This window comes from Bemisia tabaci, chromosome 1 (assembly GCF_918797505.1).
Source record: "Bemisia tabaci chromosome 1, PGI_BMITA_v3".
Taxonomy (NCBI): domain Eukaryota; kingdom Metazoa; phylum Arthropoda; class Insecta; order Hemiptera; family Aleyrodidae; genus Bemisia; species Bemisia tabaci.
The window spans coordinates 22,445,700-22,462,910 of NC_092793.1; the positions used below are offsets into that span (position 1 = coordinate 22,445,700).

At 40.3% G+C, this 17,211-nt stretch overlaps 3 protein-coding genes across 6 annotated transcripts in view; 1 reads left to right on the top strand and 2 right to left on the bottom strand.

The window, feature by feature from the left end:
- LOC109041147 (vitellogenin) overlaps positions 1-17,211 on the bottom strand; it is a 393,940-nt gene that overhangs the window by 89,875 nt on the left and 286,854 nt on the right. The gene's annotated exons all lie outside the window — the stretch shown is intronic.
- LOC109041254 (uncharacterized) overlaps positions 1-17,211 on the top strand; it is a 214,121-nt gene that overhangs the window by 60,435 nt on the left and 136,475 nt on the right. The window lies entirely within an intron of this gene.
- Positions 1-17,211, bottom strand: part of LOC109041255 (uncharacterized) — a 170,769-nt gene that overhangs the window by 49,463 nt on the left and 104,095 nt on the right. For both annotated transcript variants that reach the window (XM_019057526.2, XM_072298050.1), the window contains one exon: positions 3,763-3,965. In XM_019057526.2, coding sequence (XP_018913071.2) covers positions 3,763-3,948 — 186 coding nt within the window. In that variant the 5' untranslated portion in view covers positions 3,949-3,965. The remainder of the gene's footprint in view (positions 1-3,762; positions 3,966-17,211) is intronic.

Sequence of the window (17,211 nt, forward strand, 5' to 3'; positions counted from 1 at the left end):
TCGTATTTAAATACATTGATTTTGATAGTTTTTGAAGTACTACTTTTGTTATTTCTATGTGCTTTTGACGGTTATCATTACTTTTTTTTCTTTTTTTCAAATTTTCCCCTTCTTGGTAGCACATGTAAATTGGCAATTTCTCACCCCTTCCTCCTCATCCGCCATATTTAATTCCCTCGGAAAGGATAGACGGGTCAGCTCGACCCTGCTTGAGATTTCTAGGGGTAGTCGTCAAAGAAAAAAATTTCCCTTACATGACACATCCCTCGCCAAAGTACCAATTTTGAGACAGGAACCCTTTATGAGGGCCTAAATGACGTCTGAACATTTTTCTCTCTCTCAAAATGATCATTGATTTGGTTACACCATAACATATTTTGAGCCAACTTAACCTTAACTTACTGAAAATTTAAAAATATGGGACTGCTCGCGTCGCGTGTTGATGACAACGCCAAGATAAGATACAACTATTCACTCTCGTTGGTAACGGCGCAGAGATACAACTATTCGTGCTTGACGGATGTCCGTGTTGCATCTGCAAAATTGAAGGCGCGATGGCGTGAGGCGTAAACTCGCAATACTCCGTTTTATACTGCCAAACAGGTGTCGCTCACATTTGGGGGGGAAAAGTTTATAAAAACGAGGTTCGATTGCGCCTCCCCTATCTTCGGTTGTGTTTTGACATTTGATTGTTGATTGTCAACTTGACAACTTGTCAAGTTGACGTCTGATTTTTTTTAGGGTGTATTTTAGACCTACATCTAAAGCTCGTACCTATATACCGGCCTCATACAACATGAAGAGCACGTGTTTTTAGCAAGCCTCAAGTCAATATGACGCGGTTTGGGCATCTGAGGGTTGATATTACTTCAATAAAATTCATAAATAAATCATAAGATTGAATCATAATCATTGATTGTTTCAAATAAATAACTTTTAAAAGAAAATTTTACGACATTTCAACGATATATTTTTTAATATTTAACGTAGTTTTTGAAAGTTTTCAATGAGTTACCTAAGTGTAGTTAAAAAATATCATTCAAATGTCAACGCGAAAAATAAAAATGTAATATTATTTAGTTAATATTTTAAAATTTTACAAAATTATAAAATTATATTAAGAATATTGTTGTCCAACTGAATGAGCACAGTCTATTTAAAGATGAAAGAAAATTCAAATTGCGCCTCTGCCGTGAATGAACTCTCCTCTAAGGTGAACGTGATCTTAAACAGCAAGGATTCCCCTATAAAGTTTCCCTTTTCTTTGTTTCAATTTTTTTTTTTTTAAACGCACTGTTTGCAAGCAGGGTTAAATAACAGTTATGCACATATTTATGCTAAGACTGACAGTGAGTAAAGCCATTTCTTTTTTTAGTACCGTCCTTAGACAATTACTTTAAAGGTCAAAATATTGATTTTTATTACTGGAAACATACAGGGTGTTTCAGACCACCCGTACCAGGCCTTTTTCTCGGTTGTTTTGGGTCGCACGAAGTCGGGACCGCGGGGTTGAATAGGGAACTGACCCCAAGGAATCCGAATTTCGTGGTCCCGAAACCCCCCCATCCCCCCTTGGGGAGTAAAGGGGGGGTCACGATGCTAAAAGTCACGGTTCCCGACCGAATTTTGGATTAATCGCATCAGAATTGAAAAGCACGGAAAATTTCACGTGAAATTGACCCCTAAAAATCCATAATCGGCCCATCCCAGGCCCAAAAATGATCCCCTAAAGAGGGGGACAGTACCCCCCTCCATAATTTCTCTTTGGTCTCAAAATTGACGTAGATTCTCCAGAAAAATATGGTTTCCTCGGTAATCGACCCTGAGAAATCCAAATTTCATGGTCCCGAAGCTCCTCTAGCCTCCCTTGGGGGGTAAACGGGGGGCCCAATTTTAAGAATCGGGGCTCCTTTCCGAACCGCAAATTGATTGCATCCAAATTGAGAAGCAGAACACTTTTACATCTTACGTGACCCCCAAGAGTTTTAATTGACCCCCTGAACGGCAGAAAGTAACCTCTGAGGAGGGGGGCTTCGCCCCCTCCAAAAGTTTCTCAATATCCTTCTTTGGTCGCAAAATTGACGTCGATTCTCCAGAAAAAGACGGTTTCTGCCCAAAAGAGCGGGTAGCGGAGCTTAGGGACCATAAAATTCAGAGTCCTCAGGGTCGATTACCTGGAAAACCGTCTTTTTCTGGAGAATCGACGTCAATTTTGCGACCAAAGAAGAATATTGAGAAACTTTTGGAGGGGGCGAAGCCCCCCTCCTCAGGGGTTACTTTCTGCCGTTCAGGGGGGTCAATTAAAACTTTTGGGAGTCACGTAAGATGTAAAAGTGTTCTGCTCCTCAATTTGGATGCAATCAATTTGCGATTCGGAAAGGAGCCCCGATTCTTAAAATTGGGCCCCCCGTTTACCCCCCAAGGGAGGCTAGAGGAGCTTCGGGACCATGAAATTTGGATTTCTCGGGGTCGATTACCGAGGAAACCATATTTTTCTGGAGAATCTACGTCAATTTTGAGACCAAAGAGAAATTATGGAGGGAGGTACTGTCCCCCTCTTTAGGGGATCATTTTTGGGCCTGGGATGGGCCGATTATGGATTTTTAGGGGTCAATTTCACGTGAAATTTTTCGTGCTTTTCAATTCTGATGCGATTAATCCAAAATTCGGTCGGGAACCGTGACTTTTAGCATCGTGACCCCCCCTTTACTCCCCAAGGGGGGATGGGGGGGTTTCGGGACCACGAAATTCGGATTCCTTGGGGTCAATTCCCTATTCAACCCCGCGGTCCCCGACTTCGTGCGACCCAAAACAACCGAGAAAAAGGCCTGGTACGGGTGGTCTGAAACACCCTGTACAGTAACACAAAATAACTAATTTCAAAGGAAGTAAATTTGTATGGTGTTACTCATAGCCATTGCGGTGCTCTTCAAGAGGAGTTGAAACGTGTGAACACTCTGCGTGGAGACGTATTTCTTGCGGATACGGACTCTTTCATTACTTCCCTGCCGTGTTAACAAGCATACTTTTCCTCTCAGCTTGCAAACTACTTTCCTCTCTCACGTAATTAGTGTTAAAATTAAGCATTTTCCACCACCTTCATTCTAGTCTCTTTTGCGTCAGAAAAGTTACGCTTTTATAAAAGCTCCTCAAGGGAGAACTTTCCTGCAAGGGTTTTGCGTTGTACCATTACCATATATAATCTTAAACTTATGCTCCTCATATTTCGCTCTACTGCATTTGTTATGAGTGAAATAAGCGATGAGCAAAAGTATTGATCCTTTTGTACTATGGGAGTGCGTAAAAAACCTTTAATTGATTTTTAATTGATTTTTAAAATATTTTTAAAGATTTCTAACCAGAAGTATCCCACTGTAAGAGATTTCCTCCTTTCATTCTCTAAGTATCCCAAATGTAGATAGAATTTTTCGAAAACTTCCTCTGCATAAATATTATAGGTCCTCAAGATGATCGCCCTCTGTTCACAGGTCCCACAACACAAATAATTTAGGCAATGCCAGCCTTTTTTTTAGACTTTGAAAAATTATGTCTTCCCTCTAAAATGGATCTAATGAGACTTTGTTTCAGAGGAAATAACCCAGCAAGACCACCAATTTGGTGGTTCGATCCCTCAAGTGTCCATACTTGAATTAAGGGAAGCCTGCATGTATGACATACGCAATCAGTTAAAATTTCTATCTGGAAGAAAGGCTGTCACAGAGAGGTTCTTTTTCTAATGTGAAGAAAGGGATGGTAGATTACCTCGCACAGTATGTCAAGGCCGTTCTTCTTGACGGTGCAGACGCAAGGCGAGATGTCCTGATTAGCCGGGCAGCTCTGCAATGGTTGGGCCAGAACCAGGGACAGGAAGCAGGACAGACATGATGCGATGCACCACCACCGTCCCTGAGGGCCCCTCCCACACCAGCCCGGTGATAGAAAATCCATCGCTAAGTCATGCTATCCTGCAACATACCAACAAAAATCATTGCGTTTCCCTCTAAGTGCCCAATATAGCACAAATGGACTTTAAATTTTGCAATAAGGGACCACTATAACTTTGGCACATCCACAAACTCACCCATCTGCATAATGCTACTTGTGGCTCCCATACGTTGTTTCCAAACAGAGTCCGAAATAGTATAGTTCCTAGGAATTAACACTTCGGCAGTATTTCACATCATGGAGGAAAACAAGACCGTGGTAAACCATCAAATTTGTGTTCCAGCATATTTGGTAGATCATACTTAAACAACCGCATTTCCATCAAACATTACCATTTCAATCTGTATTTGACCACAGCCGGCGACTGTCCCTACATTGCTTTATCCTCGCATACACTGAAAAAAAAGAGTCTTAAATTTGCCGCCAATAAGTATTTCTTATTGAAACAAGAATTTTGCTGGTTAATATACACTACTTTTTTGCTTAACCCAAGCTTCATTTTTCTTGTATCAAGCAGAAAAATTCAGCTTAAAGCAAGATAAAAAAAATTCTTGGCGGCAAATTCAAGAATCATCATGTTTGAGCCAAGCTACTTTTTTTTCAGTGTACTCATACGTTTAAATCAGTGCAAAACACGCGGATTTCCGAGTGAGTCCGACATCCCGGCCACGTTTAATACCGCGAATTAAGACCAACGTTAAGCCTTGAGCTGTGGCTTAGCCCGCCAAAGGGCGAAAAACAAAGACATTCCGCAGACGGGTGGTAGTGGTGGTGGTTACGGTGGAGGGGGTAGGGGGTGATGACCCAATTTCCAAGGAGCTTTGACTCGGGGGGCCGAGATGTCCTCGCATCCCTTCGCGACGCGTCGTTGGAGCCGGCAGATATTAGCCCATCAGTGCAGGACTGCGCTTTGTTCCCTGGAATTCCGGGTGGGAGGGGAGCAACACTCCCTTATTTTCATACAGTGACATTTAAATCCCCACGGTGACTCCACCGGCTTAGTAAGGGTGTGCGGAAAGGAGGACCGACGAATTATTTATTCACTTCCGACGGAGGACAAAATATTCGAATTACAAAGGAGTATTTTTCCTCAGAACTGTCGGAAAGGGTCAGCGATTGCAGTTGACTCCGTCAAAGACGATGAGCTGTCATTGAACTGAATGGTGCATTATACTGCCGTGCTAAGGAAGAACGCCGTATGAGCATTCGTGAGTTGCCAAATTACCTTTGATTTAACATGTATATTTGAAAACATTCATGCATTTTCCCCTTTGACATTTTCAGATATTTTTAATTAAATTGCGTACAGAATTTTCTGAAAATTTTGGAAAATATTATTCACAATTTTCCGAGTAATCTCGATTTTAATCGGAGGAAACTTGACAGCGTCTGAAGGATTATACGGCGTTTTTCCTTAGCAAGGCAGTATATTTGGAAGATTTCACAAAATTTTGGATACACCAAGGACAATTTTTTGGTTAAAGAAACTAAACTTTGGCTCCTATTTTGCCGTGATGATGAAAAATGCCGCATGAGCCTTCGGGCATTGACAGATTTTCCTTGTTAAAATAAGAATTTACAGGGAAAGTTGTGAATATTTTTTCTTCAAATTTTTCAGACAATTTTTGCCGCAATTCAATTTAAAATATTTGAAAAATTCAAGGAGAAATATGTTTTATACTGGTAAATCTGGCAACTCTGAATGTCCATACGGTGTTTTGACTTGGCATGGCAGTATTGAACACCAAACGTTTTCGGTTTGGATGACCAAAGTTCTCGGATGGAGTAAGTGAAGTCTCTGGCTGGAATCTGTGTGTATACATTTTTAGCTACCTGAATCAAAGCACTCATGTTCATTATGAACCGAAGTTCATTATTTGATGTGGAACTTTTTTCTGAATATAGAGTGCTAACATGCTAGCACAAAGAGACGGCATTTTGAACAATGGGACTCATAGGAATGTAACTTTATTTCTACAATTTTACAATTTTTTCGCTTACAAAATTTAAATAGAATAACCGTGGCTGCCCATTGTGAAGGATCTTTTAGTCTACAATAGCTCCAAGTAGCAATTTTTGTTGAGTACATATAACAATCCGACTTTGAGATTTCGACGGAAAACTCTCTCTCTCTCGTATCCCAAAAGGTCAGCTTTGAGCCAGCTTGGTAAATTTCAATGTTAACAGAAAGAATATAGATGCACTAATGAAACGAAAATTGAGCCCTAAACTTAAAAATTATTCATGTTCTCCTTGTGCTGGGAGAATAGCGCAGATCGCTTGCCGGACAGCGGGCTCAGCGAGGAGGAAATGTTGTGACGTCATAGGTTAGATTTTGCTTGTTTTCCGTGTGAACCGCGGCCAGCCTAGATTGATCAGCACTTTTCGTGAGATGCTATTGGCGTAAAGGGGCAGGACGCGCGGGACGTAGGAAGCGGCGGTGCACGGTGACGCGCGTTTTCCGGAAATTTCTAAACTCAGTCGCTCATGTTCGCCGGATGGGAAATGTCGCGATCCGTGTAATGTCCAGGTGCACGTAAAATTCCATCCTGAGTCCTCAAAGTGTTTTTCGGCGGTGTCGAATCAACCTCCGTAGACCTCTGGAATAGAGGATCAGCACATTAGAGTCGTCCGACCGTTGCCCCCCCAAGTCATGAGTGCGGTTCAAACCTTCCGTCAACGTTTTGAGTGAAAATTCGTCAGCAGCCTCCGCAGAACCGTCGGCATAGAGGATCAGCACATTAGAGTCGTCCGACACCGTTGCCCCCGCCAAGTCCTGGTGTGCTAGCTGTAGTTTTTGTCTATTTTTGAGTTTCGGTTGTTTTGGAGAGTTTATGGAAGTTTGAAGATTTTGAAGAAGATTTAGTTGTGTTTTTCGGTTTCGTTGTTCTGAAATTTGATTCGTGTATTCTGTCTATGATTATTAAATCAATCAATCTTCATTTAATCAATCAATTGTTGTCTTGTCATCATTCAACCATGTGAGCTATCCGTGGCTCCTAAAATTCGGGATTGGTGAGACTCGCCTTTTAGGCGCCCCCGAAATATTCACGCTCTCTACGCCCCAGAGCGAGCCCGGTCAAGTGCGTTGCCGGGGTGTTTTAGCCCTTTCACTAATCCAGCTATTTTGTATAGCTAATATGGCAGGTACGAAATTAAAAAAAATATTTTATGAGAATCCACGTTCCTGAACTGGAAATTCTAAACCGCCATAACTCCCATCTGATTTGATAATTTTTTTATTTTTTGTCGTTCAAAAATGTTTCTGAAACACTCCTCTACACTCTGGTGTTGATAACTCAATCTTAACTTCCCCTACTTCCTTCTTTAGCTTTGCATAATGACCCCTTAGATAACCTTAAAAAAGTCTCCAAAATACATTGTCTCTACAAAAAGAGCTCTTCACTTCTCAAGAGACAGTATTCTGGAAGAAACAAGCGGTTGAGAGGTGGACGGGATCTCCTTCTTAGTTGCCATAAGCACGACACCAATTTGGAGCTAACTGAAGATCGCGAGCGAAAGACATTATAAGTTGAGCTTCCACGACCCAGTTAAGCTTGTTAATTGAATTCGCGGTTAATTGAGAGCTTTGCTTGTTAACGCAAATAATCCTGTATCGTTCTCGCAACTTCTGCGGAGATTCTGCGGCGATCCGCGTTGCAAAATTTCACTAATGATTACGCTCCAGTTTTAGACGCCAAGAATAAACTGTGATCATAAATACCAAAGTAGTGGTGTTATAAATAAACTATGAAGTATACGTATTAATCCTAAAAATTACATCGTATTCGACGTCATGATCAAACACCTCGTGCACGCGAGTTGTTTTTTTAAAAATTATTTAAATTTTTTATGAATTTTAACAAAGTTTTGTGTGCAAGTTTTAACAAAGCTTTGTGTGCGGGTTCCTGATACCTAGCTTATTTTTCCACCTTCTACTGACTTATAAATGAGCTGAGTCGCTGGCAAGCATGTTATGCGCTCAGACAGTAGATTGAGATTTCCATCAAATGATCAATAATTAATTTTTTACCACAGCTAAGCAATGGAGGCTTATATACTGAATTTGTCACCTAACTCTGAATTAAGATTATCATCCGTAGCAGTGAAGGAAGTTATGTAATTGTTTGGATCCAATCCGTTAGACCGAAGAATCTCCGTGGTGATGTAAGAACTATAATAGCGTCTATTGTTGGTTCAAACGATGGTCTTATTTGAAAATGAGGATATATAACAGAGGCGATCGATTATCGATATTTCCCTATTTGAAGCTATGGTGAAGAATCGATTAAGGTGTTCACTGCAAACACCCTGTCATCGATCTTTTTTCATAGGTTTAACTGTTGCATCCATCAATATATCGCAAAGCACGCCACGCTGCTGATGTATAAACATTTAGAACGGAGCTCGTCTTGGAATTCAACTTTGTATCACAGGTGCACAAGAAAAGTCCATACAAGCAGCGGTAATCACATAGTTATGTTTGATATTTAAGATCAAATCTTCTAGAGAAATTTTAGAAGATTACTCATTTTACACGCGTAAATTAGACGGCACTGAAAATCAAGGCTACAGCTTTTTTCTACATTATTCCGCTCCAAGAGGGTAGGAAAGGAAGAGACCGAGAGAGAAAAAAATATTGAATCTTGCGAAAGACTCGGGAAAACTCAGCGCTTTCTTCTCTCGTTTATCCTAAATAAAAATAAATCTGAATAGGATGGAGGAATTTTTGTACACAAAAAGGAGAGAAACGCTAGGGAGAACCCTTCCTCCCACCCCTAACCCGTTTGAATAATTTGACGGGGCAAAGCCGATTGCACGCTATATTTTTTCGTATCAGAGATTTTCTCTTTCATCATTTCCGTCCCTCTATCCCACTCAAACCAAGCATTCAGATTTCATGGGTTTTTCTTTAACGTTACGTTGTTCGATGCAGCCCCCACCTCACCGTCCCGATCGGCCTGCTGAAGTGCGAATATTATTGGTGCCTCTATTAATGGTGAAAGGTTTGCAAGCTGTGGCGGCAACTACTGCATCATAAAGTGGAAAAAATCCAGGTTTAAAATCAGTTGCGAAAACGGTCGTTGTCCAGTACAGGGTTTCATAATGGCGGTGGGGTTTTTTTGTCCCACGACACTGATGAATAGGATCGATCTTTTTTGTAAACGTTTAATTACACTTAGGGGATTATTTATAAAATTTTTCTACATCCCTAACGTCTTAAACCATCTTGTGTCGTTCAGTTACAACGAAATTGTCCACTCAAATTCTGAAACACTATCTTGGACATCGGATATTTTCGCATACGTCGATTCAATTAGCTGGGTACGCACTAGAGCGTTTTTGACGAACGAACAGAACGAGCCGAACGGTGCGAGCAGTTTAAGCACGTATTCGACATGTTCAGACACTCAAACGCGAGGAACAGAACGATCCGATCTTTTTTCGCGGGAACGCTGCGAGCGCGAAGATGATCGTCCTTTTGGATGACTATTTCGCTGATTTTTTGTTTTGAGATTTTTGTCAAGTACTGCAAACTTGTGTATGCGTCCCCTGTTGCTAGGAATCTCAGTGTGACTGCTAGTCGGTTGGATACCGGGATTGGTTCACGAAAGTTGGTCACCTGCTTCGTAATTTTCGGCCCAATTATAGTGAGCAGTTTCTCAAAATCAACTGAACTCATGCGTACTAAATTCTGAAAGTGGAAGAAGTCAATATCCTTCACGAGCGAATTATTTTCACGCACTCTACATAACTTTCTCATCCAAAAGCGCGGGAGAGATTTTTTCTTATTTTTTAACAACTTGAATATAATTAAAAAAGCACCGGCTGCCACTTGATGTCTTTCCATCTTAACCAAGCGGTCAACTGATGCACTTTGGGCGGTAAAAATCAGCGGTTCATGGCTGGAAAATGCGGGAACGATCCGAATAACATCAAAAGCTTTTGATGCTATTCGGCTCGTTCCGCTTGTGCGGGAGAAACGCTCGAGCCGTTCGTAGACCCGTCCGCACTTGCCGCACAACTCGAGCAGTCTTTCGTGGCTGCTCATTCGGCTCGAGTGCGTACCCAGCTAATGAATCTACCGAGCGTTAGAGTCGCGCAAAAATCTAACGGGGCGTGATACCACTATACTTGCTCGACGAAGCCCGTTTTGCCTACCCTGTCCGCTGAAGGCGGTTTCGTCGATGAAAAATCCACGCACTGAGACTGCGCACTGCGATCACTTGAGCGTGGATTCTCGTCTGCCCCCTCGGAATCTGAGCTTTTCGCGAATCATCCGAGCTTCGGGACGGAGCTGCGGCTACCGGGCGCGCGATGACGCGACGTGACGTCCACGTTGGAACAAGGGGTTATCGATACTTTGCAAATTGACGCTTATTAATCTGATGGAGCGGCGTTTGTGTCGAGTCGCGTCATAGCCTGACTCCTGAGAGACACGCATATTGCTCGTCACTCATCCCTCATCCGAATGTCGTCTCGACTTCGCGCTGTTGCCGCTTCTCCGGTCTCCCTTCCTTTTCACCCTCCCCCCGCCCCTCCTTCCGAAGTTATTTAGCCGTTTGAAAAAGAATAGAAAAAACAAAAACCGTCAACGAACATGAATAAAATTAATCTGAAGATTGATTCATACCGATGTATCGAGACTAATATTCTTTCCTAACCCCCCCCCCCCCTACCCGACAATTAGTTAGTTAGTTAGTTCGTTTATTTATAGACATTCATAATCATAGGCTGACTCATTGAAAAAATTATAATATATGCATAAAATATGAATATTTCATGATTCGAATGTATGCTATGACGCTTCAAACTGAGCATTGTTATTTAAGAGAATTATTTAAAAAAAGAAATTACTGTTTGATAAAAATTATCGGACTTGCATCACCATTTGCAACTGATTTTGCTTTACATAAACATGTTCAACATTTCTTGACATTATATCTAGCTGTGAAGTTTAGATTTTCTTGCACTTGCATGAAAAAATTCGTTCCTATTTTTTATGAATGTAAATACCAAAAATATACATTTTTTTATAAATAACGTTTACATATAGAATACATGATTAGCTTTACACGTATCAAAATTGAAATTATAAAAGGCACATTTTATAAATGTCTTTCACTATGTAATTTTTTTCTTTTCATGGGTTCTGATTCGATAACCGGGGTTGAAAGAGAGAAAATGTGATTTTTTTGATCGGTAAAAGGCAACTTTGTCAACGGCAAGGGTGGTTTTGTTATTTCAGGACCTAATTGAGGCATTCGAAGCTCAAGAGGCCTTTGTCACGCTGAGTGACTGATCCTGAAATTGACGCTCGCAATGGGATCCAGAGTCTCATACCGTCACTTTGAAGGATCGAGGTCGGTAGAAAGCAGAAAGCCCACCAACTCTCAGTGTAAATTGAGTTGGAATGGTTATTTAACCTTAAATCTGACATCTCATAGGGAGAGAGGGGGGAGACAATAAAAGGCCAGGAAATTAGGGCTTGAGTCGGGAAAATGAAAGGTAAATTGGTGATTCAGCAGAAGCGCTCAACAATCGAGGGGCGAGCCTCAGAGAAAAGTTTGAGATAACCTTGCGCCTTTTAGCTTTTGTTCAGAAACGCATCATCTTAGATACTTGTTTGGATTTAAGCGTGATGGAAAATCAAAACAAAAGAACTGTTGGCTGTGATTTCCAACGTTTGAAACCTAGCAAGCGTTAAATGATCTCTAATAACATTGTTGCTGCTTAATTTTGTCCCTCTGTGTATCGATGGTGAAACTGCAGAAATGTGTATCTCGGTTTGCGGCGTTGCAGACCTCCCGTCATGCTTAATTTTCTATATCGGAAACTAATAAACGTCATTCCTTGAAAACTGAGGTGATTTTTCCTCTCTACTTGAAGAATATTCTGTGAAAATTTTAAGCAATGATTTTGGTTCGGTCTTCTTTCAAAACTTAAAATAGGAGCGGAGATTTTGAGACACCGCAACCGAGATACCCATTTTCGCAATCTCGTCATCGATATGCAGTTGTACAGAAATGATTTAAAAACTATATTAATACTCTAGAGTCTTCATCCAAAAAAAAAAAGGAAAGTGGGAAAAATTAAAAAATTAATACCAAAATTGAACCCTTAACCCTTAAGCGGTCACTAAACCACATTGGCGAATTTATTTAGTTGGCAACACCGGGTTTCGTCCATATTGGAACCACGTGCAAAACAACTGAAAAATATCGATGCAAGCTACCTCATTCATACGCGATTTGGTTTCAAGGGAAAGACAGTGTCGCCAACCATCGAGGATTGCCACCTCTGAATCGGACTGCTCTCCTTCAATCTTATCGTCTGTGTTCTGAAATTCGCCTGGGCAACGACTTGAAAAGCGGAACTGACTGATGGGGGTCGCCATCGATCGATTGGTGGATTCATCTTAACCCAATTTCAAGAGTTTGTCTTAGAGCTGGAGAGAGGAAGTTCAGTGATGAAGGAGATGAGCTTAATTAGATTTGGATCGAGGCTCATCGACCTTTCACCACGGCGGTGTTATCGAGCAGCGAGAGAGCATGCAGCCATTCCCGCAACCAAAATTTAGTGGTAATATACTTTTAGTCGGTAGTAAGTCTAAAATTTATAAATTAAGCAAAGCAATTACATCTAAATTGTTTCAAAATTGTACCTCCTCCTTTAAGTATTTGAAAGGAAACCAAGCAACATGTTTTCCTAAAATTTTGCGGGAAAAGCCCTCGCAAGACAGGAGAAATTGCGAAAATGTTCGAGTGGAGATGTCAGTTGGCTTCCTTTAAAAAAAATTAAATAGGAAATAAGTTGAATTAAGTTAGAAAGCCAAGGATAGGAAACACGTATGGGGGTCTCGTTTTTAAACCGTTCTCCCAAATCTGAGCGACTACTAATTAGCAGCACAGAGCGAAGCATTGAGAGTTCTTGCCTCGCGTCATAGCGCCTTCAATTGTGCCGAGGCAACACGGACATCCACCAAACACGAATAGTTGTATCTCTGCGCCGTCATAAGCGCGCGTCCTATATCTTGATCTAATTCCATATTGTGGTGGTTCCGTTTGCCATATTTGCAGTGGTGCTTCAAGGGCTACAGAAGTATACATTATAAAGCAGTAAGTCCATATAATAAAAATGAAACAATAGATATTTCTAGACAGGACTCCGGTAAAAATTTCTCCTGTTTCTGTCACCTTGAACCTATTTACCCGATTTAATTGGTCCATAATTTGATTTTGACCGGTCACTAATTTAATGTTAATTACGCCCTTCCCGTTTGAATAGACTGTCAGGAAGATAGATTTCCTCCGAGATTCGTTTCATTCGAGTTGATTGGCGAAAATTTTGTCGGCGAGACATGAGCTGCGTGCCTAATAGACACTTCCAGCCCGACGGATAATCTTTGCAAGTTGCCTCATAAAACTTGTAAGCTGCGAGCTGAGACCCGACGGCCCTCCACCGATTTAAATGGTTGTTTGCGCAAGTTCGGCAGGGGTAGTGTCAAAGTTGCCAACTTTATAAAAAAGAAATCCTCCGGTGGACCTTCTCTTTTAAATTTCATTGTAAATTATAATTTAAATTAGGCTCTTAGTATTTCTCTTGCTGACATAAAATTATGGACATCAGCGTTTACTTTCACATAACATATTGAGAACCTCATAGACTTTTATATGCTGAAATGTATACAAATAAATTGTCTGATAAATAAATACTACATAACAAACATATTAGCTCCCATATCTGTCAGACCACGTTCCAGGTACGTATACATTCTTCTCATCTGTTGGCACAGATGACATAATTTCTGTTTTCCCAAGAGAATGAAAGGGGTCGGGGTCGCACTAATCAAGATCTAAAGAGAATTAGTAATCCGCGACCTAACCTCAACGTGCTTACTTCATTTACCTTTCAAGACCTATTTAAAAAAAAGGGAACATTCTAATACGGGAAATATGGGTCCATACGGTGTTTTAACACAATGTTCATTTACGCACTTGCGGAACCGTGTTACAGTGCACAATCTAAATTAATTTCATTGGATGATTGCAAAAATTGTTATTTAGTCACATTGATGAAACCGAATGATAGTTTTGCTACAATTATTAGATCTTACAATTATTGAAATTAAACCATTATCTGAGTAAAATCCTACATGCATTTCAGTGTGGATCCCATTGCCCCCCCAAAAATGAGGAATCTCTTCTCTGTAAAACGGAGCCAACCTTTTTATGCAGTCACCTCAAATCTTACGGAGTTCGACTTCTCATTCATAATATTCGGATTTTCTGGGGTCAAAATAGGCCCCAGAGTGAAATGCACACCGATATTTTTGACTGTGTGGAATCTTGAACGCATAAATTCCTGAACTTTGTGATGATCAGAAAGCTATATCTTCAAGGTCCGTGTGCAATGTTATTTCACGGTGGGATCTCGAGATCCGAATCTATGTGAAATATTGAGTTTACCGTTAAACTTGGCAACGGAGTGATTACGAGGGAGGGGAAAAAGTTCGTGCAAGAACAAACTGTAGGAGTGGAGATAAGTGAGAGCGCAACTTTTTATGGGACGAGTAATAAAAGTAAAAGGACCTTGATATGATCCGCCGCCTAACTATGTATGCTCCTCGTATCATCGGAGAGAATCAAAAAGAAAACATGTTTCTTGATGGGCAAACTTGAAGATGAAAAGCTCCTTTCGTTCAGAGCTTGAGCTCAACTCCGACTTCCTCATGTACCGTGGCCGTACTTTGAGCTTTCTCATTCGGACGTGTGAAAATATTACGGACGATCCCTTGTTGGTTTGGTTGGTTGGTTGGTTGGTTGGTTAGAGGACCATCACAGTGGAGTTTTTGCGTTTAGCAGGGATTTTCGCTTTCACCACTTGTGCCACTGATTTTCTCCGAATTTGATCCTGAGTATTCAGAAAAAACTCGCAAACATAAGATTAGAAAGGAAGGATTAACCTGCTTTAAAGTTGGTTCTACAAGGTTCCAAGGGATCCCGAGGAAATGAAAATTAAGAATCAATCGTAACCTTAATTACTTTCACTTTGTGTGATTCATACTGTTTCACCGTTTCTATGCTTCATCTGAAGACTATGCTTATTCAAGTAGGAGGGACCTGTCTACATGTTTTCGTACTCAAAGGACACGACAGGAGCTGCGACAGAAGTTATGAACTAAAGCTTTTCACCCAGTTGACACCAAGGCCTTAAGCATTTCTTTGCTTTTACAAAATCGGAATTTCGTCCATGTTGGAACCCTTCTTCATCATTCGCGTGCAAGAAGGCGGAGTAAGTTTCTAAAAAATTCAGCCAAGCCCCCAAGGCCGTGCAAAAGTCAGAGCGTAACATAGATGTCAAGTGAACTTAGCTTTTTAATTTCATGCACCTATAAATCAAGAAATGAAAAAATAGCCCGAACAATTCAACGAAAACTAAAACAACAAGGGTCCAGCATTACTTAGTCTTAAGTACGAAACAACATTTCAATATTTCAGTCAGATATTAGTTTTCAAAAGTATTCTCTATAAATCGAAAATAATTCGTTGCGTAGATTTCCTATTTCCAGATAAAAGAAAAACATTCAAACAGAAATTGCTGATTACGTTATTTTTTGACGTTTAACCGAAAGGGTTATATAGGATATAAATGTAGTCACTGATAGGTTTTGCTTGCTTCACAATCGTGATTTAATGACTAATTTAAGGACATAGATGGAAATATGACATGATGAGAAAATAGTTTTAAAAGATAGAAAATCACCTTCAAAGTTGTTTTATTGTTTTCACAGAAAGGGTATCTTTCCTCTGGCTCATTTCGCTTGGAAATTCAGTTATGATCGTGAAGTTTTGTGAGTAACACCAGGATATGCGTCTAAATCAAGAAATAGTTTTTTAGGCAAAAGCGTTAACTTTAATATCGCCACCTATCCGACTTAGTAACTCCTCTGAACAACTGAGATTGAACTTCCGCAACATCTCTAGGCACAAAAAAAAGGGTCAACGTCAACATTTCAATACGAAGTAGATTTTGTAGGAGAATGATGGTAAAATCTTCAGATTTTTTCAAGTTTATGATCATCGCTTAATATGGATCTCATTCCCTCATATTGGTCTTTAAAAAAATTATGAAAACATTGGTGGATAGAGCAATTAGAATTGTACAGTTGAATCCAGGTACATTATTGCATTCATTTTTTTTCTTGACACTTTTTTCAATCACATTTTAATTAAAACTCTAAAAATTCTAATTATTCAAAACCTACACAGGCAACAGTGAGGTTTTTCAAGCGCTTGGAGCGTCCCTTGAGACGGCCACTGGAAGTTTTGAAGCAAGTTTAGTCAAACCATCTATTTTCCCTGTGACGACTGGGAGTACCCCAGACTCTCCAGATTCTTACTCAAGGCAAAAGTAAAATTATTTTAGCCGGTGGGTTCCAGGTTTAAATGAATTTAAACTTTGTTGAGATACCATTAAGAAATAATTACAAATAAGGTCAGTGCTGAATAATTTTAATGAGGCAGAGCTGAATAAGCTACGACATTCACCACATTGAATACAATTTCACTTGATAGTTTTGCCTCTTCTGATCTAGACAATTTTGAATTCAGCTGCTTTGATTAATTGCGAATAAAAACCATGTCATATTTGACTCTTGTTTTTACAGTGAAAATCTATTCTCATTAAACAAGCCAACACGAACTCAGAAAAAGCGAAGGATGTTAGTGAATGTGAGAGGAGTGCAAACCATTAAAAAAAGACAAAAATAGACAAAAAGGCTTGAATCAATGTAGTCAAGTGTGAAAAGCCAAGTAGGCCGTAGCTCCTCTCATGGACCTAGAATGTTGCTTGAAAACTGTTAGTATTCGCGATTTTAAGAATATTTCATCATTCGGCCCCTTAACACAATATTTTTGTCCATCAACCCCCGCTCCAAGAAATATTTCTGCCTAGATGTTTTACGTTTTTTACTGATTTAACGTTGACCAACCACCGCAAATTTGTATCTCTGCCCTGGTTGATTAAACCAATGGATGACATCATCATCACGTCGTGCCTTTCAATGGCGATATCTTCGTTAAAATTAGACAACGTAATTTTGAGTTTGGGCATATCATATTAATCATTGCTGAGCAATGAACTGAAACCTAGAGTACCTATATACGGGAGAGTATTGCCATATCTGCTCCGCTCTCTGATGGGTTCATCAGTTTTAGGCTATCATGGGGACCCAAAGTTGGCCCAATGTAAGCAATCCCGACC